We start from the raw sequence: 23,140 nt of genomic DNA, 5'->3' as shown, positions 1-23,140 counted from the left end.
GGTGAGTGTATATATATATATATATATATATATATATATATATATATTTCATTTGGTATGCATTGACATCTGCCGTAGTTTTTGTTTTATGAACTAAACCAATGGCAGATAATCTCAGTATTCTTGCTCAATAAACATTTCAAAGCATTTGCACATTTAGTTCTTTTCCACCAGCAGCGTCACATTATTTTTTAAGGTAATATATTAATAAAGTGAACTCTTCATGAATGTGCATTGGAACGTGAAATCCGTGGTATTTCAAATGATCTGACTAAACCCAGACACATAACACTTACACCAAAGCTATAAAAACAGTTTCCCCTTGATATATTAAATTAATAAATACAACAGTTAATTAGTAATACACAAAAGTACTTACACACTGTAAGTGTCAGTATAAAATGTTAGAACATGAGTTGTAAATGTGTTTTACGTCAATTTTTTAAATAACTTGTAATGACTAAATCATAAAATAACGTTTTAATCAAGACACTTCTACAGGCCTCGAACGCTAAATCCGAATGCAGTGCATCTCTCAAAGCGTCAAGGTAGTGACGTCTTCGCGTTGCAAGACGTCGACAACGCGCCCTCTCATGCCCCGGATGTGTTTGTGCACTGTGTTTCTGCAGAGGAGGAGATGCCACTACCCGTGCAGGTCTTTAACTTTCAGGTAATTTCAAGCCTTTAAATGGTCCTTCGCAAGCTTGAGTGAGTGTGTAAAGAAACAGGTCAAGCTGATGTACTTTTGTTTACGGTGCTAAATTCTCACCTATGGCATCCGTTTTGAACTGTTAGCTCGTCTAGCACGAGCTCGTAAGTCAGAGCGGCCCTCCGGACGCAACAGCACTTCTCAAGTTTAGCAGCGGTGCGCGTTTATCCGGCGGAGGAACGAGACAGTTGCACCTTCGACAATGAATACCTCCAACAGCGCTGCTTTGGTTTACATCCAAAGGGGTCCGTCGGGGTTTTCTGAGATTGTTTGCGAAACACTTCAGTAGAAACTTTCTTTAGCCGGCTAAGTGTATTTAGCAAGCTATCGTATTAGCAAGCAACCTGTTTACTACGAGTTCGCCGGTGTGTTTGAAATTCGTGCTGTGTCTCAAAACCTAGACGGCTGCATACTCGGCAGACATTGGTTCGGACGTTTCAAACGTACGTGTGATGCCCAGAAATGCTGTTTAGGTAGACAGTTCTATAGGTTTAAGAGAGCCTTGGGAGGCAATGAGCTCTCCATCAGCAAGCTCAGGCAGGCAGAGTCTTTAACATGATGTTTTCTATATTAACAGGGGTCTGTAGAGCCCATGCAAATAGATGCTGACCCAGCGGAAGACCAGCAGAATGCACCTGACAGCAACTATGTTGTGGAAAACCCGACTTTGGTATGCTGTGTAAAGGATTTAATGGCTTTATCTTATCATTTTGTGTGTTTGACAGTCCACACAATAGAGTTGAGTGATGTTAAGTGTGTGTTAAGTGAGTAATCTTAAAAATAGGAATATATCATTTTTAGAATTTTAAAATATCCCAATCAGCTTCTAAATCATAACAAGAGAAATTGTTGAACTTTTTGGAAACATTATGTTCTGAGAGAGGATTTTTTTGTATAGGATCTTGAGCAGTATGCCTCCAGTTACAGTGGACTGATGAGGATTGAGAGGCTGCAGTTTATTGCAGACCACTGCCCCCAGCTGCGAGTAGAAGCTCTGAAGATGGCTCTGTCCTTCGTCCAAAGAACCTTTAACGTTGACGTCTACGAAGAAATCCATCGCAAACTCACTGAAGCCACAAGGTAATTGCAAAGCATTCAGACATTTGTTGAAAGATAACATGCAGAGCTTTGACTGGGTCTGTAAATTAAATATTTGTGTCAACACAGGGAGGTACAGGGTGTTCCAGATGCGGTACCGGAGGGGGCAGTAGAACCACCACCTCTTGACACAGCCTGGGCAGAGTCCACCAGGAAAAAAGCCCTGCTCAAACTGGAGAAGCTGGATACTGACCTTAAAAACTACAAGGGAAACTCTATCAAAGAAAGCATACGGTATGACCAGACCGACTGTCTTCTGTTTTAACATGGCTTTGATGCCATTCCTAGCTGGTAGAGTGTGGCATTAGCAGGTCATGGGTTCGACTTACTGGGAACACACATACTAAAAAAGGAGCTAAATTGCTTTGGATAAAATGTTAATGTATATAAATGTCTGCTGCATTCATAACAAAAGCATTACCATGCAGTAGACGGTATACTTGTTAATCTGAAATTAACTGTCAATTTCTGTCAATTTCTGCTTGTGTTCAGGAGGGGTCATGATGACCTTGGAGATCATTATCTTGACTGTGGTGACCTCAGCAATGCCCTGAAATGCTACTCCCGAGCCAGAGACTACTGCACTAGCGCCAAGCATGTCATCAACATGTGTCTTAATGTAATCAAGGTATGGATTTATTGTTAATGTTTCATAATGGCATCGTTTGTATATTTCAGTTTTTAGTTTGTTTTTTGCTTTAGTATTATTCTAAATGCAAACATTAGATGGAAGAATTGTCGTTTTTGTTTTCAACTAAACAACTTTAATATTTTATAGGTTAGCGTTTACCTCCAAAATTGGTCCCATGTACTTAGCTACGTCAGCAAGGCTGAATCCACTCCAGAGATAGCAGAGGTAGGCACAACCTCCCATTGTAGTTTCTTTATCCATGAGATTTCAACAGAGAATCAGTGTTGGTTTTAATTTGTGTGTCTATCTGCAATCTAGCAACGAGGAGAGAGAGATAGTCAAAACCAAGCTGTTCTAACCAAACTAAAATGTGCTGCAGGCAAGTCTTATTTTTGTTTGAAGTGAAGTTTCTCTTTGCAAAAAATAATGGCATTGGTGAACGATTTACTAGGCTAAATATTTCAGAAAGTTCTTACTCAGTTAATAGTCATTTGTGACTTTTTATGCTTGCATTAGGACTGGCCGAACTTGCTTCAAGAAAATATAAACCAGCTGCCAAGTGCTTTCTGCAAGCATCGTTTGATCACTGCGACTTCCCTGAGGTTGGTGTCATTCCATTATTCAGTTTTTTATAATATTGCTGGTTTAGGTAAAGATGGATAAGATATAGTCAAAATTCCAAATGAACTCACCTATTTTTGCAATTTTGTTTTTCAAAGAAAGTGGGATTATACGGCTGTTTTTTTGCTCATGTATTATTGTGTTTTTACACTCTGCACTTTTTTCGTACCCTGCACATTTTTAGGTTATAATAAATCTTAATTGCATTTTTATATTAGTTTTAATTAACTCTTATTTTTTTCCTTTAAAAGGTATTGTTTTGTTTGTCTAGAGAGTTTACCAGATAAACATTTCACCCCATGTTGTATGTGTATATAACTGTGTATGTGACAAATCTTGAATCTTGAGAAACAGTGGTCATTTTTCCTCTTATATGATTGTCAGTATGGCTTGTGAGTGTGATATTCCTGTCGATTTTACTGACATGCTCAATGTGCCTTTCAGCTTCTTTCCCCCAGTAATGTAGCAGTGTATGGGGGCTTGTGTGCCCTGGCTACATTTGACAGACAGGAACTGCAGCGAAACGTCATCTCAAGCAGGTGAGCTTTCTGTTTGCCAATGGCAAGTATGTGTTTACTGGTTACAATTGTGTGCGGCTCAAATCTCACCGATTTCATTTTTCTCACCTCATTTTCTAGCTCCTTTAAATTATTTTTAGAGTTGGAACCTCAAGTCCGTGATATTATCTTCCAGTTTTACGAGTCAAAGTATGCGTTCTGTCTGAAAATGCTGGATGAAATGAAGGTACATTTTCTTATTTAGTTCCACATGGTTTGTTTCGGTTGTCTGTTTTGTTGGGTATTTTGATCGATCAGTATCGTTTCTGTATTGTAGGATAATCTCCTCCTAGACATGTATCTGGCCCCTCATGTACGAACACTTTACACACAAATCAGGAACAGAGCACTCATACAGGTATGTTTGTTGACACTTGTTCAGCACTCGGGGGATGTTAACCAAATGAAATATTTTACAGTTCTGACATAGATTCTTTGAGAGAAACTGATTTTGAGAGGTTTTAAAATCTGAAATAACATGTATTGAGCAGTATTGATATAGTAAGAGAAAGAATGTGAGCAATTCATGAATGTAGCTTTTCTTTCCCCTGCGCAGTACTTTAGCCCCTATGTGTCAGCGGACATGAACAAGATGGCCGTGGCCTTTAATACAACTGTGGCGGCTCTGGAGGATGAACTGACCCAGCTGATCCTGGAGGGCCTGATCAATGCCCGTATCGACTCCCACAGCAAGGCAGGGCTGCATTCTGACAACCCAGTCATTCCTCATTTATCACCCTGTTACTTGTAACAAACAACAGGCAGAATTTGGGCACTGTGAAAAGCCACAGCACAAACACAATCTTGTTACTGTACTACCTAATGACATACATAGTCTACTGTGTGCTGTTTTGGAGATGAGTTGAACCTGTGTATTGAGTGTTGTATTTTCCATCCCATTTGTAGATCCTGTATGCCAGGGATGTGGATCAGAGAAGCACAACTTTTGAGAAATCGCTACAGATGGGTAAAGAGTTCCAGAGACGAGCGAAAGCCATGATCCTGCGGGCAGCTGTGCTTCGTAATCAGATACACGTCAAGGTAACAGGGTCCCCAGGGTAACGTGTCCTCGCACTGCTCTGCTCTATACATCCCCTGACCATCTCCCTCACTGTCATTTCAGCTTGAGTGTCTCGGAGCTCTTACACTCCAAATTACTTCTTTTTTGGTCTCTGATAACTCGCAGAAGCAAAAGTCCGTGCGGTGAACTAGATTGAACAGATTGTTCTGACTCTAAACGTATTTAAACAAATTCAAGTACATTGCAAATGCAGCTTGTAACAATTTGTATGATGAAAAACAAAATGATGTATGAGAAAACTGAGCTCTCAGACGTTCTGTCTTGAAAAGGAGCTAAAACAATCACAGAGACGTTAAATTATCGTCAGTCTTCACCCTGTCATTCCTCACGAACACCTGCATGTACTTCCCACTCAGTGTGTTTGTGTCGTTTCACATGATGCTTCTCACAGATCGCTCTTGTCCCTTTCACAGTCCCCTCCAAGAGAAGGCAGTCAAGGGGAGCTCACACCTGCCAACAGTCAAACACGAATGAGCACCAACATGTGAAGAGTCGACCAGATGCCTCTCCTCGGAAAGTACACGGGGCCACTGCCGCATCTTAGGCCCCCGTTTAGAAATCAATTATTTCCCTGCTGAAGAGAGAAAAATCACAATCTAAAGACTTTATTTAAGTTGGGAAGATGATGTCTGTTGTCTGTATTAAAGACAAGCACACCCTGTTGCTCGAATGAAAAAGAACGTTTAAAAAAAGATAAAAAGAGTAATGCGGCACTTAAGCCGTACTGGCCTGTTGTTCTTTGTAAGGATGCACTTTCCTCTGTATCTTGTGAAAAACCTTGATTACACGTTGAGAAACCTCATCACAAAAATGCTTTTAAAATAAACATACATTCAAAAAGATGCTCCACAAGGGAAAGATTCTTTCTCTGTGTGTTTCCCAGTTCTCTTGCCATTTAAATATATTTAAACTTGTTGACTGATTTCATAGACAAGGTTTAAGGTTAGTCCTAGTCTTAAATTAATGTTTGAGCTATCTTAACTGAAAATAACTTGCCCTGACATATCTTGAAATATGTCATTGCCATTGTTATGTCTCAAGATGCACATCAGTAATATTTCTTTCTAAGGGATTCGTATTTAAAAGGGACTTGAATTAACTAAATTAAGCCCCGGTTTCACAGACAGGGCTTAGTTTAAGCCTGGACTAACCCTTAGTGAAATTAGGATATTTAAACTACTTTTATAAAAATGCCCTAGTAAAAACATTACTGGTGTGCATCTTGAGACCGAACAATGACGCTGACATACTTTAAGATGTTTTAAGGAGAGTTATTTTCAATTAAGACTGCTCAAACATTCATTTTGAATGTCTGGGATTAGCCTTGTATGTGAAACCGGGCATGTATGATTTAACTAAGGCCTAATTCAGTTCTATCTCAGATCGTTTTAGTTCTGGCCACCTTGTTATGTACTGTTTGGCCTTGCCTTGAAAAGGCATTGAAAGAAGTGCAACAGAATAAGTTTTTCTTTTAGAACTTTGAAAAATTTATTTGAGCAAAAAACTTGAAACTGCATGTACAGCACTGTTAGTGCAAGAAACTGATGCGTGGGACAAATGTTTGGAGGTAAAAAAAAAAAGAGAAAAACCACCTTCACACAGAATAACCACAGCTCTTTACACACTGCCGACATGTATACATTTAGAGACTGAAGGGGAGTCGTTCACAGATGTGTAGAATAAGGCACTGAGCTGATCTTTGCGTATCCTGATACAGACAAAACTGCAATGTGGAAATACAAATTGGCGTCATGTTTTAAAATGATACAAAAATTAAAACTATATTAGAACAGCATAAACGGGTAACATGTAATCTGAATAAAACACTCATGGCAACACAAAGGGTTGGCAGTTAAATCTTTTTAAATGGTTTTCTTACTAAGGCATCTGATTCGGGCATTATCCTAAAAAACCAACAAATTCCTGGGCCTGGAATCTTTTGTAGTGTAATTGTCAATATGAAAATTTAGCAACACTTGTGATAATGAAAGCACAGTAGTAGTCAGTACTACTACTGACAGTAGTCCAAACATCACCATACAAAAAAATGAATAATGGAAAAAGAATGCATTAAAAGCCAGGGGTTTAACTCAGTTTCCACCATACAACTCTCCCTTCGGAAGATAATAATTTACATTTATGCATTTGGCAGACGCTTTTATCCAAAGCGACTTACATTGCATTGTACTATACATGTGTTTCTAACAATGTGCAATCCCCTGTAAAATATAGTTTAAAAAAAGTAAAACTGCATGACATCTATAGGTAAAGATCAGAATGTTTCCACAGAATGTCCCAAGACAAAAAAGGAGACCGACATGGAACTGTCAGAGTGGTTGCGTATTTTAAGTGATCGTCAAAACACACGAACAATATCGATACATTCACCCAACAACAATACATAAAGTGGTATTTCAAAACACTGATGTACAATGACTAATTTTGTAAATAAACAGATGAACTAGTAAGTAACAGCAGGACAGGTATATCATTACTCTCTATACTTCAGAAAAGAGGAGATGTACCTTTACCATAATAGTTGTGTAAAAGAAGCTTTGCATGTTTGGTTAAGTTGGTGTCAATATGCATTCAAAATTACATCCAAAAACAGTCCGATTTACATTTAAAACAGTGAGGGACCCGCTTTGGCACAAATTACAATCTTGACATTCAAATTCAGTGCAGCAGTAACAACAGTTACATACAAACTTTCCAATGGTAAATCAGTTCAATGAAGTGTTGAGATTGATGCCCAAAGCCAGGTTATGGTTGACATGTTGATCAAGGACTGTAGTGGAAAGGTCCGTCTGATTGTCAGGTTTTACATTTGCTTGCTCACTGCCTGTATCTGAGTTGCATTGTCTCAATGCCCTGGTTTTGAATCTCAAGCCGTGACCTATAATTCAACACATACAAAGTAGTTTAAGTGGTACAACTTTACTACGGTTACATTCGTATACTATGTTGAGTAAGGAAGTTGCTCTACGTTTTGATACCCTAACATGACAAAAAATGCTAGTGCAGTTATTCTGCACAATTATTATTACAAGTGTTACCATTTTAATGTAATTAATGTAACTACTGTTTACAAGAAATTAAAGGACCATTGTGTGACTTTAAGCAGCATCTAGTGGTGAGGTTGTGAATTGCAACCAATGGCTCACTCCACCCCTCCCTTTCGAAGCACTACGGAGGCTGAGAGAGGATTAAGATGTCATCACGTTTTCTCTTCTTTGCCTAAGAACTTTTTTTACGTTTATTTTTATGACTTTTTACCAAAAAAGTTTGTCCGTTTAGGGCTACTGTAGAAACAACATGACGAATTCCATGTAAGGGGACCCACGGTGTATGGAGATGGAAAAAGCTCATTCTTAGGTAATACAAATATAACACTTCATTATGTAAGGTCTTTAATACACCTCTGAAGACATGGCCCAGTTGCATAAACTTAGCTGCTAAATTAAGACTGCGTCTTAACAGCTATTCTCACAGACTAGGAATTAGTTAGGACTAATCAGTATTACTTTTCATATTTCAATTAGCCCAATCTACCTTTTTATGTAACTGATTTAAAGAAGTTATGACCAGTCTTTCAGAAAAAATTAGATGACTAACATCTAGTATAAGCAGTTTTTGCAACCAGCCCATAGTTATGTATAGTATATTGAATTTCTGTCACTAGATCCTCCAAAAAATTACACACTGGACCTTTAAATTGTAGCTCCAGAAAATATGTGCTAAATTATGGAATATCAAGCCAAAAAGGTTTAAAATCACATAAAATAAAACTGATAAATTGGTTTGAGAGGGTTGTTTGTTTCAAAACAGTTAGAATTCAGTGTAAAGTCAAAACCATTGCAAGTGTGGTTGTGGTTCATATACTAACCAGGACAATCAGCCACTTCCTTGAAAGCCTTTCTCTTGCAGCAGCCACGACACAAGTTGAAAACACATTTATTTCCCTTTTGGAAAAACGAAACGACAGTTTATTGGACTTACAAGTTTTGTGTTTGTAACACATTAACAACACATGGAAAGTATATACATGAAACAGTAAAAAACAATTCATTAGTATAAAAATTAATGTTTAAAATATACTTACTTTAGGGTTTCCACACTGCTCACACTTGATGTATTTTGCTGTGGAATAACAATAGGCCAAGTTATTCCTCACATTTTATTTCACTCAATTAAATTAAATCTAAAGTGATGTCACAAAATCTTCTTACGTTTCAGCTCTGGACAGAAGTTCTTGTGAGGGTTACGGGCTTTCTTCTTCTGCTTGTTCTTGGAGAGCGAGTCGTTGGGTCCGTCGGTATCCTCGTGTGCCCTCTTCACACTCACAGCTTTTGTCTTCTGTGCCGTCTGGCCATTTTCTGAGTTTGGATCCTTTGGTCTGCAAAATATACCAGTGTGCCATATAAACTCCCATATGAATCACATCATACAGTGTAGAAAGTGTTAAAAATGTAAGACTTTGCCTTGCAGATCTTAAAGGGATAGTTAACTCAAAAAATAAATTCTGTCATCGATTATTTACTTCATGTCGTTCAAAAACAGTACGATTATTTAATCTGTGAAACATAAAACATATTTTGTGAAATGTCGCAGTGGCAATACGGTGGGATTAAAGTGATAGTTCAACCCAAAATAAAAATTCAGTCATCATTTACTCACCCTCTTGTCATTTCAAACCTGTATGACTTTCTTTCTTCTGCAGAACACAAAAGAAGGCATTTTGAAAAATATTGGTAACTGGCCCCCATTCACTTGCATTGGTTTTGAGTCCATACAATAGAAGTGAATGGGTGCTGGCGCTGTTCGGTTACCAACCTTCTTCAAAATATCTTCTTTTGAGAATTTTTGGGTGAACTATCACTTTAATATTGTTTAGCTAACAACATAATTTTTGTGCGTTTTGCAGAAGAAAGTCATACAGGTTTGGAATGGCATGCCATGCCGTTTTGGGGTGATCCATCCATTTAAAATCAGTGTGTAGCAGATAATACAGAAATGTTATAATTGTGGTGATATTCAAAATGCAAATAAAATACGTTACGGTGGTCTGACGTAGGGTTGACAGATCCAGTGGGGGAAGGGCAGTCCAGTTTGATGCCATTCGGAGTCATCTTTAGCCATTTCCTCCTGTAACAGATAAAAATGATCAGCTTTAGAGGAAATTCCTCAAAGACACATTTTAGAAACAAAGTAAAAGCAAGCTCCTTTACCTGGCAACGTAGTTTTAACTGTCTGTTAACCTCTTCTATCCCAGCTACATTTTTTGCTTTGGCCAACTCCTCCCGCAAGTCTTGGTGTATCTGTAGCCTAAAAAGACCTATTTATTAAGATAACAGTGACCACCACTCACCTTCTAGACCTCAGTGTAATAACCACTCTGAACGCAACATTTAATCTGTCTGAACAGTGTCAATGAATCAGAACATACGTGTGGTGCCAGAGTTTAAAGATGTGTGCACGGACGTAAGACAGACTGCAGGGTGGGTGTTTCTGCACCACCTCAAGGTATTCTTCAGACATCTCCCATACAGGTGGACTGCGGCCCTCAAACAGGGCAGGGTTATGGAGATTTCCCTCTGTAAATGTCAAAGTTGTTTAAAGAGCTAGTTTTTCTATGACTAACCACACTGGTTGTCTGCATGTATGCATGTACCTGCACTCATGACTCCTTGTACTCCAGTCTCCTCCATGCAGAGATGCACATCACTCAGGTGCTGGATGTTTCCATTGGCGAACACAGGAATGTTTACAGCCTCTCTATACAGGTGAGATTAATTTATTAATTTACAATAATAATGCAAAGATGAACAACAAACTGTGATACAAAAACGGCCATTAGCAAGTAGATTCTATATGAATGCTATTTCTTACCGTACAGCTTTGATATGCTTCCAGCTTGCAATGCCAGTCAAAGCCCCCTTTTGATCCTTGGTTCTCCCATGAATTGTGAGGAGCTGTGGAAATTGGAAAAGGTAAGCAACTCTTACACAGAGGGTTCTGGTAAAGAAGTTGGTACGTACAGGTCTAGGCTGGTACCTAGGGCACAAGATCTCAGGTGGCTCTATGTGTAAGACTAAATCATTGCAAGTATTGTTCTGTAAGTGATGTTGGATCAAGCATCTGCTATATGGCAATAAACCAAACCACTTTACCTGGCATCCGGCCTTTTCCAGCATTTTCGCATACTTGACTGTTTTCTCCATCTCTGGGAAGACCCGAATTTTGCAAGTGATTGGCACGGAGAGCTTCTCGTCGGCCAATTTAACTGTAAAGAACAGCCAAAAAAAGATACAAATCCTCTGCATGTCTCACATCTTGATCAAGCTATTTAAAGATTTGCTCATTTATTCAAGACGTACTCATTTTCTCCAGAAGGTCCCACTCATCTTGAAGAAACACACCGTAATGGCCTTGGAGAGAATCACAAACATTACACATTGGCACATTTTGCTTAAGCATGTTCCGAATCAAATAAAAGGTCTGGTACCTCTTTTTGCAATCATCTGGGGGCAACCCAAATTCAGATCGATGGCATCGCAATAATCCTGGGCGAGCAGAGCTGCCTGGACAAACACTTCGGGATTGTTGGCACAGAACTGTAATGAGAACAGAACTATCAAAACCATATTGAAAAACTCACACACTATATAAATACAAAGACCTATTCTGTCTGTAACCTATAGTCACAGCAGATGCCAAAGTTCAGGCATCGAACAGAACACCAATGACTGACTAATGTGAAGCCACCTGTGTAATGAGGGGTCTGTCCTCCTGGCATACTTCGTTGTAAAGGTTCTCCCGGCGGTAGTTTGCGTCCCTCACAAACACCTGTGCGTGCAGCATGGGTGTGTAGCAGAGCTCTGCGCCGTGTCTGCGGCTCAGCAGCCTCCAGGCCAGCTCGCTCTGGTCCACCATTGGGGCGACCACGTAGCGTGCGCCCTTCAGAGCGCTCTTCCAAAACTCGAACCCGCGAGGTTTCGACATGGCAGCTGTCTAAACAGAAGAAAACGACCATGGCTAAATGCATTTTACTTGTACATTCATATGAAAAAGTCAAGTTGTAAATAAAAAGCATGTATTCCAATCAGGTCTATCTGTATGACGGAACTTTCGCATTTAAATGTATGAAGCTCACTGTCTGCACCATATCAATCTAGCATTACTGTACGATACAATAAACAATATTTCTAACACACTAATATTTCTAAATCTCTGTGTAGGTTCATAAACATAACACGTGGGAGTGTTGTTATTAACAGGAAATAAATAACCGTAATGCTTTTCATTTTCTCGATTTCCCCTTGAAATAAACTAGGATAGTCAGGCAAGTCAAATAAATAAATGTCGATGCTTATAAATCTACTAAAAAGGCTTTGAAATTGAAGTACTTACAGTGTGTTATGACACAGACAGCAGCAGCAGCTCTATGTATGCGGCACATGAAGGAGTTATGGCTAGAAGGGATACAGCTACGGCCGGAAGTGAAGCAAAATCTCGCCATAAAATTACAATAAATTACATTAGCTAATGCCTACACCTACCCCAATCCTAAAGCTAATCTTACAATAATAAAAAATCGCAATTAACTGTAAAAAAATTATGCGTGATTGAAGTGCGCATGCCCAGTGGAGGTAACGTTAGCTGTATCCCTTATAGCCCAAAACCACGTGAAGTGTTGTGTGTGTGTCGCAGTGAAATACGACCGTGCAGAAACAACACTGTCGATTAATTCCTTGTGCTTCAAAAACACAGTACCTTTCTTTGTTTTTGAAAGTTGGCCTGAATCTATTATGTTTTACGTAGATTTCCATTTAATTATGTTTCAGTTGACGTGTGTGATTTTTGCCATCTTCCTAATTTATTGGTACATTATTTGCATACATTTTTATTCTCTGATCTTATCTTGCGTCAAATAAATCAAAAAAGGTAAGCTGTAAAAGATCAAAATCATGATTTCGTTTCTTAATTTTACGAAAAGTACATTCATTTTAGTTCATTCACCTTCATTTAAAGCTTTAACACCATCTCTTAAATGTCCACTAGATGTCCGTGTAAACCAATATTATATAAAAGTGAAAAAAGTGAAAGTGACCTATTTGTCAGATATGGTGACCCATACCCGTAATGTGACCTCAGCATTTAACCCATCCAGAGAGTAGTGAACACACGCACAGCAAGTGGTGAACACACGTACAGTGGGCAGCTATCACTGCAGCGCCCGGGGAGCAAGTAGGGGTAAGGTGCCTTGCTCAAGGGCACCTCAGTCGTTACCCGCCGGCCCTGGGAATCAAACCGGCAACCTTCTGGTCACAAGTCCGACTCTCTAACCATTAGGCCACGACTGCGCATTATTGTATAAGTTTAAGCAAAATATAATAAAATGTAAACAGAGACAATATGTGACAATAAAAAGCGTTTGCCTATTCATTCAGTGTGTAACTTTATTGCTTAACTAGTGTTTAGTGAATTAGTCCTTTACTATTTGCACTCTGGGTACAATACGTATTAAAGAGCACATTAAGATGTGTGATTTTCATGGGTGTCTATTTGCTCTGTGTTCACTGGAACACCATTGACAAATGTTATCATGATTGTTAACCTAAATGTTCACTTTTTCTATTAATAATTTAAATTAACATCCTTTTATTTTTTCTCATCTCTGATGCCCTGTATATTGGCAGTACTGGTCGCGTGTTTCTGTAATAGAGGAAGAAGATTCAGCCTCTGTATTTGCTGCTTGTGTTTATGTGTTTAAATGCTGTCTTACAAAGTATTGTTTATCACTACACTAGGATTGAGAAGTTGGGTATCACTTAGTGGGTGTTGTTCACAGACTTTCCTGGCGCATTGTTCTCAACGTGACTGTAGCACATGCAAAGGAAAGCTGAGTAATTTGGTCATGTGACTCTCGCCTCTGCTGCTTCAAGCATTGGATGTGCTCTGACCAATCATAGTTGACTGAATGGAATATCATTTTTGGGGGCGTTTTCATATATTTCATGTTTCAGATAGGGGTATCTTAAATCCTAAACTATTAGTTTTGCTAACATGTCAAGAACAATGAATTCTATGTTAATTATATTTGATGTTTTGTCAGATACAACTACCACAGTTGGGCTGTAAACTTTGTATTGGTTCAGACTAAGGCCCTTTAAAACTTCTACTGTACATTTAGACATTTTAGGCTTAAGGTTGACTTAGCACATTAATTCTTTGTTTGCACATCAAGTTCACTTTATTTGGAGGGGCATTTAATAAGCCTTCAATAAAAGAGGATATACCCGGTAGATGGAAATGCAATGACAATTATATAGTTTCAGTTTCATAACATCAGAACTAATTCAATATAAAATTCATATTTAGTGTTCTAAATATATTTTTAATGATTAGAGACCTCCCCGAATTGGGCTCTGTAGCTTTAGGTTTGTTTATAATACTAATGCATTACTGATATCTTGGTGCAATATTTATATAACCATGGTTACTACACTTGTACCACAAAAAAAACATGGTTAATTTTCGTAAGGGATAAAAGGTGTGACTTGTATAGCAAACTGGTTTTGCAAGTTTGTTTTCCTTCTTAAGCATCATAAACACACCTAGTGAACACCCATTGAGGTAGTATTAAAAAATACTAGCACAATAGAAAAAATTATAAACCCAATTCAACCATGACCTATATCAAGTGATTTACATTAACTGATGTATATTTACATATGTATACATTTTATTTCTGTCCATTGAACAAAATGGCACCCAATAATAAAACGCATAAATAACGAATAATAAACATATTTTATATAACAGAAAAATAACAGTTTTTACAAATGTCAAAAGACTAAACAATAGAAAGTCAAGCATCGGGTTTTGTTGTCTCAACACGAGATTTTCCACTGGCCCGCTGTTTCTACGGGAAGTGACGTCACTGCGGGACTGGATTATTCAACTGATGGAGCTTCTGTTCTGTTGTAGCAGAGATACATAGTGTCAATGGTAGGTTTAGGGCCGTCAGAGCTAGGAGGGAGTCGTTCGCAAAATCCGACTTCATCCTTTTTTAAACAAATTATTTTCAGGTTAAAAATTACTAGAGCATAAACGTCACTCTTTACTCTTTTTAATAGGCCTAGTATTTTGATAACCCGCCGTTCGGAATGTTAGGAAACAATTGGTGAAAATCGGATAGCTACTGTGAAGGGAATTAGCAAACTAGCAAACAGTATTGGGGGATCCTGGCTGTAGGAGGCAGAAGAATAGACGGTTAACAAAGAAGATATTTTGCAGGTTTCCTAAACATTTGGAACATATATACTCAAAACTATTCCAGTTAAAGCTAGCTTTATCGCTAGCTTTGTTGTTTAGCCATTTACCATGGAATTGAGAGTAGGAAACCGATACAGACTGGGAAGGAAAATTGGTTCTGGATCCTTTGGTGACATTTATTTGGGTAAGTAATCATTCATTTTCTTTTTTTCATGTCAGTACTAACTGTCTGAAGTTGAAACGAGTGCGTTTATTGATGCTATACGTGTTTTGTTTTGAAACGTCAGATTTAACGGGTTCCCTGGAACAAACCAGTCAGCTGCTATTGACGGTCCTATTCAGTATAGCTTAAAAGCCAGGAAACCCCCCACTAACAATCACTATTTTGATTTTTAACCTACTCCGTTAACACGTCAGTTTGATGGTGATTTGCTTTGACGGGTATTGGGTCCATATCTGTACGATTATCAAAATATTTACTTTAACGGAGGTTTTGCAGACAAATTTACAGACAGGCTGTCCAACCAAACCATTAAGGTTTTATGGACAACAATCCATTTTATAGTTACGTATTATTGATTTTTTTGTTATTTGTAATAGTTTAATATCGTCGAAAACGTGTGAAATGATTGTAGGTTGGCATTTGTGGTCGATGTACATATCAGTCAAAAGATGAATAAGGTTGTAGGTCTTAGTACCAGTATCGGACCTAATGCCGCCTTGTAGTAGGAAGCCACCAGTAAATATACAGTTCTGTCCTGTAAATTGTTTTATTGTTTTGAAAACACTATTTGAAAATTATAGTGTCTCTGGTTTGAAACGTGCATTGCGAATACATGCCCAGGCATATCTTGTCATAGGCATTATAACAAGGACTTGTATTTGTGTGTATCTCTCATGTAGTATTGTCAACATTCAGGTGTCTTGTTTTTGTGATGTTTATGGTGCCATTTCATTGACATTACAATTTTACATAATGTCATTGCCCAGTAAATTATCCAGTGTATAACAATCAAAGTCAAGTCAAAGTCAGTTTTATGTTCAGTTCTGCCACATGTACAGTACATACATATAGAGGATTGAAATTGTGTTACTCTCAGACCCTTGGTGCATACAGGTAACACTAACACAGAATAAAAATATATTAAGATATACAGATTGTATATATATAAAATACAATTTTACAAGCAGGGGTATTTAAAAAAGAACAAGATGATGGATAATGGCAGATAGCGTGCAAACCAGTGAAATATACAATGAACAGATCTAAGATGAAATGTTGTGTCTGTCATTTGACTGATCAGCCATATAATAAGCAAGCCTCAGGCAAACACATGCCGAAGAGAAACTACCACGTCAAAACACTTTCTACTGCATGTGTTGATTTTGTACTGCAGAGTTGTTTCTACATGTTGGCAAAGGTCTTTGGTTCTAAGGAACTTTATAAACACTCTGTCGTGCTCAACTTCAACTTCCTGGCAACTTCTCTTTAAATGCAAGTTTCAACATAACGTCTGCAGGGTCTTGTGAAAGGCAGTAAAAGGCACTAATATTTGCGTTCGTCATTGGTTTTGGGGCCCTGAGGCTTCAAGTATTGTTGTAGGCAGCTGCCTTTAATACACCTTCTTAGGTCACCACAATGAAGATATTAAATGGATGCCAATCCGTAGCATTCTTTGAGACGTCTGTTTCCTTTTGAAGATTTCTAAACGGGCCTTTAGAGTTTGACTAGCTACAAAATTGTACAAACCACTCTTTGCAATATGGGATGCATATGGGGATGTTGATGCTTTGTGGTCTTAAACATCTCTTCACTGTTTTCTTTGTTGGAGTTGTGCAGTGATCTCATCGCTGGCTAGAGTTTTGTGTTTGTGATATGTTCTCAGCAGTAGTTTGCTGGAGCAATGCTCCACACCTCCTGGCTGTACTTCTCACCAGCAACATCTTAAAAACAACCTTTAGTTTCAATGCAAAGAAACAAGAACCTAAATCTCCATAGATTATCGGCACAGTATGTTCCTTTAACACCCAAGTGTTTTTGCGGAAGTCAGTTTATGTCTGCAAACAATGTAGTGGCAAAAGTTGATCAGCTGGTTTATGTGTGGTTGTTTACATAAACTAGTTTCTGTTTGCTGCAGGATCACACAAGCTAAACAACCATCATTTCTCGCCTGTGCACACTAATGTTGAGTTACAGACCTTATCCACGTTTCTTTGGCGGTAATTGCCATCAATGCACAACTAGGGCTGTGCAAAAATATCGATACATGTAACAATCGCAATATTTTTTTTTCGATAGTGCATGGATGGATTTTTTTTTAAAAATCATGTCATATACATACGGCCAAAAGTAAGTGGAAGCGAGCATGGCGAAAAATATAAGAACGCTTCGAGCTCTCAGAGCTGATGTGTGGGTGTGCTTTGGTTTTCAAAATAAGTAATGGAGTAATGAGTTATATAAAATAATGCTGTTTGTAGGCTTCGCAAGTCATGACACAAGTCACTTGGCTACTGAAGTGCATTAGACAAAAAGTTTATTAAGAAAAGTAACAATGACATTTATTGTGCTTTCACGGATGTGACACCAGCGCATTTACAGCACGGATGAACCAGAGGTTTTATACTGCCCATGTTCAGTGTTTTAACTGTAATGCACCACAACAGCCAAGTGACTTGCGTGAGCCATCTTATTCCCCTGTGCTACCCACTTGAGGGGCACAATCCACAGTTTGAGAACCCAAACCTCTGATCTAAATGTCCATGCATCGCACATCATGGCAACTCTGCAGAGGTAAGGGATGTTTTTACACTTGTCCTTACAGAAAACCCCCGGTGGTGCACAGCATGTTGTATTTCTAGCTCTACTTTTTACATTTTCTATTTGAAGTATTGCAATATATCGCAAATGTGTATCGTATCGAAATACATAGCAATATATTGTATATTGACCCATTGATCGTGATATGTATCGTATTGGGAGGCACTTGCCAATACACAGCCCTATGCACAACCCAAGTGTGTGTATTACCAAGCTGCTAAATGTTGTTATGCAACATTGGTGATTCAGCTGGTGTACTGGAAACAGTTGTGTCCATGTACTCAATAAGGGGCTTATGTAAAGACTCCCAATATCCCCACACCTGGGGAGGCATAGTCTGACAAACTCCAGCTGGGGCTGAATGAGGCCTGGCTGACCTGATCAACAACACATGCTCTCTCAACCAAGCCTCTTAAAAAGTACATCACTGGCCTGCGTATGCGAACCAGATAGGGGATGTCGTGCTCACAGAGCTCTGACAAAAACATCGGGCCATCTGGTGGAATATCCAGTGGCTTGCTAAATCTTGAAACCTATTCATAGGGTTAGTCCAGAAACGTTCTCAGTGTCCTACATAGGGATGTAACGATTACCGGTTTTACAATAAACCACGACAAATGCGTCCAACGGTTAGTCATTAAACCGTACCAACTTTCCGTTACTAACGGTAAATACTGTCAGCGTCAGCCAAAGTAAGCAACAGTATAAAAGAGGCGCATTATGAAACGCGAGTTTTATTCACAAATAAACAAGCAAAATAATGTTATTGATATGAGACACATACATATTCACCCTCATCTGCTCCTGTTTATTTGTGATCCCAGGGCTTTTAGACCAAAATATATTTTGACTATATATGCATATTGGGAGAAATATAGATATAATGAAACACGTTTACTTCATATTTCTTTAGACAGATTGATGATTTTAAAGCTCCTGTTTCTTTGGCGGTCGCTCTTATGACTGCAGGTGTCTCATGGGTCCTAAAGAACACCATTACTCATGACCAGTGTTGGGTAAGTTACTCTGAAAAAGTAATGAATTACTAATTACTAAGTAGGGCTGTCGTGATAAACCGACAATAAATATCACGTGATTTATGCACAGCTTTTGAGTGAAGTACGGGAAAATGCTGCTGCATCCGAAAGACAGAGGGCGCTCTCGTGCAGAAATTCCAAATGCGCCCTGCAGAAGAAGACCATAACACGTTCAAGTAGGGCTGCACGATTTTCAGAAAAAATGTAATTGCAGTTTTTCTCAACAAAATTGCGATTTTTGATTTAAAATGCGATTTACTATTATTAAAATAAAGAGCTACAGATTTGTTGTGGAGGTTTTAACAGCATCAAAGAAAGACCAAGAATAGTCACAAACTACTCTAACACTGTGCCACTGTTTATTTAAAACACCTTAACACTGTTTCAATTTAGAAAAATGTTGTCATAATGCAGACATCTTGACAAATCAGGAAAATAACTACAGTATTTTTAATGAAGTTAAATAAACAAATACAAATAAAAGATTACCTTTAAGAGTAAACAATTCAGTAAAACACTGAATACTCTCCCGTATGATCAATGGGGAAGTACGACGTTTGTAAACAACGACTCTTTAATTCAAAATCCTCACTTATGAAATGCACAGTGAGACTTTGATATGGTTCAGTGGCCCTACTGGACCACATCAGTGGCGCCCCCCACTGGACCACATGTCAGTCGTCATCGCATAATATCCCACCTCTTTCAGCTCAGCTTCAACCTTCTTCTGAGTCGTATCGTATGGCGTTATTATAATGACAAATGTCGCGAGCGCATTATTACAAGGCGAGAGCACATTCTTGTAATACGAGCGCGCGAATCTCTCCGCTCGCACGCCGATTTCCTTTGCTCATGCACAAAACTGGACGCGCGCTTTCAATTATATGCTGCTCTCTTATGAATTTTCTCTCCTCTTGCTCGGTGAGCGTGTGCGCACTCAAAATGCGTGCCGTGCGTCCACGAATCCTTTGGTACTCTTGCTCTCGAGACGTCCTCCTGCGTTCCAGGCATTATAGGCTGTCAAAAGTAGTCAACCAATCATGTAATGCAATGTGTATACACAATTTAAAGTTAAAAAATGCTGTATTTCCCACATACCGTGCATGTTTGTATCTCCTCTTTGCCCCGCCTCTCTGAAACGCGCAGATTTTTTACAAAGCGAGGTGTGCTATGATTGCCCCGTTAACCGGTGCGTAGTGATTGGTCGAATACTGCAAGCGTGTGATGGAAATGTAACGCCTCTTACCATATTTGGACCATCAGGTTCCAAAGCAATTGTACTGACAGGTACGCCCACATTACTTGCGTATACTTTTGGGCGGTCTTGGTAAAATCATACCACGAACTGACGTAGATTTGTGTGGGTGTGGTTACACGAGGCGTTTCAGGCAGGTCAGTCTGTTTTATATATGCTATGTATTTTTTTCCTCCAAATAATGTAAGACTCTATTTTCAGTCTCATAATGTAATTGAGTAAAACTACAAATACTGCTATCTATCTCTGTTTATTGCACAAAACTATCACCGTATAAAAGACTCTAATGCAAAGTGGCATTAAAGCGCGTATGCGCATCCTGAACTCACAATGATGCGTTAAATGCATTCGCTTCGTTATTTACAGTTATGTTCATCCCGGACGCACAATGATGCGCTTAAAGCACCAACTCCTTAAGAAGTCCCGGGGATCCTTTTGCTCCCCAAAATAAATAATAGTTAGAACACAACGAGAAGAGATATGTTACATGTTTAATGTTAACATGTTTAACACATAATGCGTTGCATCCATCTAAAAGTTTACAGTTAAATTAGAGGTTTAAAAAGAGTTATTGCGTATGAAGACGCACAGCATTCAGACCGCTTCCAGTGCTTCTAATAAGCTAAGCTACACTCAGCGAGTTAGCAAAATTCATTTTAAACAAAACCATAGACTATCATCTATGGTTGATAATAATGAAAACATTGCAACATCTTGGAAAGAGTAATGACTGACCGTCACCGTACACACGCATGCTGACTGGAGATTGACAGATGACAGCACCAGCGGAGGTCAGAGTTTCTTAATTATGCTATATTGGTTTATTCCTCGCATAAAGCTATCGAATGACATAAAAAGTGCATGAAAACTTTTACGGAGGTTTCATGATAGTTAGTCCTTTTTGAAGCTTTAGAGTAATTTAAGCAGGGTCACAGTCTGCAAATGTTCACATACACTAACTTACACTAGTACAATAGCGTTAATGTAAATCATTAATGTAAAGCGTATTGTTAAAATAAAGTAATTTAATATGAAAGTCTTCATCTACGTGCCACTCTCCGTCTGTTTGTGATTGTGTGTCCATGTTGTGGTGATCGCATTCCGGCGGTAGGGGGAATTCCTCCGTCCATTCACTAACTTACTGCGTCCGAGGCTCGCGGTCAATGTTTGTCGGGTGTATTATTATACTTTCTCTTGTTCTGCTGATTAATTTACATACGCCCTGGAACAGAAACTGCCATTACTTCAGATTAATGTAAATAATATGACACGTCGACAAATTTTAGTCGGCGTAATCGATGACATTGATGCATCATTGCAGCTCTATTCCCAGCACACCTGACCAAAATTATGATACTGATAATCATGACGATTTTGTTCACTATAATTGTGATGTGAAATTTTCATACAGTTAGATCTCTAGTCCTACGTGGTTCTGAGGGGAAGCCAGCTCGGCACAGTGGCCTGTTGTGACTGCAATGTTTCCATTAGCTTTACAAACTAGCTTGAGAAATGTTAGCTTTCTAAGCTGTATAGCACTTGCAACACGAATGTGGTTTGACTGACCGATCTATTTGTGCCATTTAAAATAAATCTTAGTCCGTTAGTGCCGTTCTTTGTATCTGAACTAGGGATGTCAATTTAGACAAATTCCCATAATCGATCTTCATTTAAATTAACGATCAATTAATCGATTACTCCTTAACATTAATACTGCAATAGGATCTGATCAGACAGAATGTGTCTTTTGCTGTGAGACGCGCCTCTTTTGAATTGTTTTCAGTTGGCAGGGAGCGTTTTGCGTGCTGCTTATGCGCGCCGGGCGCCTCGCGTTTTAGGCGGAGCGCTCTGAGTGCCCGAAGTTGAAAAAACTCAACTCTGAGCAGAAAAACGCTTCACGTCATGTGTGCTTTTTTCCATTCTCCAATCGAATGAGTGGAGAGGCGGGCCTTCCGATACGGTGACGGAACTTTACAGTTGATTGAAACGTCCGGAGACTGCAATGATGGAGAAACTTGTGCTGGCTGACACTGGTTAACCGAGAAAGGTCCGAGCAAACGCCCTCTGCTTGTACCTTTTTAAAGTTTCTGATAATAAGACCGTTAACAGGAACTAGAGCGCTCGTGCTATAATCCTTGACTGACAGGACAGCTGTTTTGATGGTTACCTAGCAACATAAAAAAAACCGCTGTGCCGCTTCTCTTTTCAAAGAGTCAACCAAAAGAGCAGCGGGCCTCGCGTTTTCGAACATGAAAAGCGCGTTCTGTGTGATTTTACGCATATGCCTCTGCAGTGGCATAAAGGCATGAGGGTGCGCAAATGCTATGCAAAACGCCAGCTTCCTCACCTGAATAAAAAGGTTTCTAAGTTTAAATAAAAGCCTGGTAGCATTGTTAAAATGAATCTGTGTGATTGGTGATATAATCATATACAATGATGTATTTAATAATGAACATATGGACCAATATACAACGTGTCGCCACCTCAGATGTGCACTCTGGCAATTGCATATAAGCGAATTCATATCATTGCATGCGTCTGCGTGAGAAAATAGGTTGATTTGTTTCTGAATGTGCATGGACACTAGGGATGGGCATTTTTCAATAATTTCATAAATGAATATTCGTTTTTTGTGAGCTCAAATATTCAAATATTTAAATTAAGTAAATAAAAACATAACAAATTGTCTTTTTAAAGTCACAATTTCACATCAAGCTTATAATTAAATATTCATAACACACTTATATTATATCCTGTTGATATATTGAAAAGATGAGCAACGTTGGAAAAAAAGAAAAATACTTTAAAAAAACAGCGCGAAATCGTACAAAAACCAAACACACAAAACAAAACTAACAAAATGCAATGTATATTGACAGTCTGTGATATATGGTTATCTTGTTTATTTTGTTTTACATGTTCTTGATAAGAAAAACAAGCATATAGCCTGTATGGTCTATTTTACTGGTGAAAGTCTGTTCATCAAGCCGACGGTTAACAAGCCGACAGCGGAGAAAACATGCTTCTCTAACTCCCGGATACAAAACCTAGATCT

The 23,140-nt window shown here is 38.7% G+C and overlaps 3 protein-coding genes across 4 annotated transcripts in view; 2 read left to right on the top strand and 1 right to left on the bottom strand.

The window, feature by feature from the left end:
• Positions 1-589: 589 nt before the first annotated feature.
• Positions 590-5,539, top strand: gps1 (G protein pathway suppressor 1). Its single transcript, XM_057345867.1, has 14 exons — positions 590-670; positions 1,287-1,379; positions 1,608-1,789; positions 1,877-2,041; positions 2,300-2,435; positions 2,586-2,663; positions 2,757-2,817; positions 2,955-3,040; positions 3,504-3,598; positions 3,698-3,803; positions 3,894-3,974; positions 4,173-4,310; positions 4,523-4,657; positions 5,111-5,539. The coding sequence occupies exons 1-14, from the start codon at positions 638-640 to the stop codon at positions 5,183-5,185; spliced, it is 1,464 nt and encodes a 487-aa protein (XP_057201850.1). The 5' UTR covers positions 590-637; the 3' UTR covers positions 5,186-5,539.
• Positions 5,540-6,143: 604 nt separating this feature from the next.
• Positions 6,144-12,376, bottom strand: dus1l (dihydrouridine synthase 1-like (S. cerevisiae)). Its single transcript, XM_057345920.1, has 14 exons — positions 12,108-12,376; positions 11,463-11,708; positions 11,203-11,311; positions 11,075-11,125; positions 10,868-10,980; positions 10,587-10,669; positions 10,369-10,472; positions 10,144-10,291; positions 9,926-10,022; positions 9,757-9,842; positions 8,927-9,093; positions 8,800-8,837; positions 8,584-8,659; positions 6,144-7,593 (listed from the first exon to the last, which is right to left on the bottom strand). The coding sequence occupies exons 2-14, from the start codon at positions 11,697-11,699 to the stop codon at positions 7,421-7,423; spliced, it is 1,482 nt and encodes a 493-aa protein (XP_057201903.1). The 5' UTR covers positions 11,700-11,708; positions 12,108-12,376; the 3' UTR covers positions 6,144-7,420.
• A 2,288-nt stretch (positions 12,377-14,664) lies between these two features.
• The window catches only part of csnk1da (casein kinase 1, delta a), a 31,691-nt gene continuing 23,215 nt past the window's right edge, over positions 14,665-23,140 (top strand). The window contains exon 1 of one of the 2 annotated variants that reach the window (XM_057345162.1): positions 14,665-15,159. In XM_057345162.1, the coding sequence (XP_057201145.1) occupies positions 15,084-15,159 (76 nt within the window). In that variant the 5' untranslated portion in view covers positions 14,665-15,083. The remainder of the gene's footprint in view (positions 15,160-23,140) is intronic. The other variant, XM_057345161.1, reaches the window with a different exon arrangement.

This window comes from Triplophysa rosa, linkage group LG11 (genome assembly GCF_024868665.1).
Source record: "Triplophysa rosa linkage group LG11, Trosa_1v2, whole genome shotgun sequence".
NCBI classification, from domain to species: domain Eukaryota; kingdom Metazoa; phylum Chordata; class Actinopteri; order Cypriniformes; family Nemacheilidae; genus Triplophysa; species Triplophysa rosa.
This window is presented reverse-complemented; position numbering and strand designations above follow the sequence as displayed.

Excerpts from the sequence above, each read along its gene's own strand:
- gps1 (XM_057345867.1), top strand. The coding sequence starts at position 638 with ATGCCACTACCCGTGCAGGTCTTTAACTTTCAG. Across the intron at positions 1,790-1,876 it reads AAACTCACTGAAGCCACAAG|GGAGGTACAGGGTGTTCCAG; the intron begins GTAATTGCAAAG and ends GTGTCAACACAG. Across the intron at positions 2,042-2,299 it reads TCTATCAAAGAAAGCATACG|GAGGGGTCATGATGACCTTG; the intron begins GTATGACCAGAC and ends GCTTGTGTTCAG.
- dus1l (XM_057345920.1), bottom strand. The coding sequence starts at position 11,699 with ATGTCGAAACCTCGCGGGTTCGAGTTTTGGAAGAGCGCTCTGAAGGGC. Across the intron at positions 11,312-11,462 it reads ACAGACCCCTCATTACACAG|TTCTGTGCCAACAATCCCGA; the intron begins GTGGCTTCACAT and ends TTCTCATTACAG. Across the intron at positions 10,981-11,074 it reads GGACCTTCTGGAGAAAATGA|TTAAATTGGCCGACGAGAAG; the intron begins GTACGTCTTGAA and ends TGTTCTTTACAG.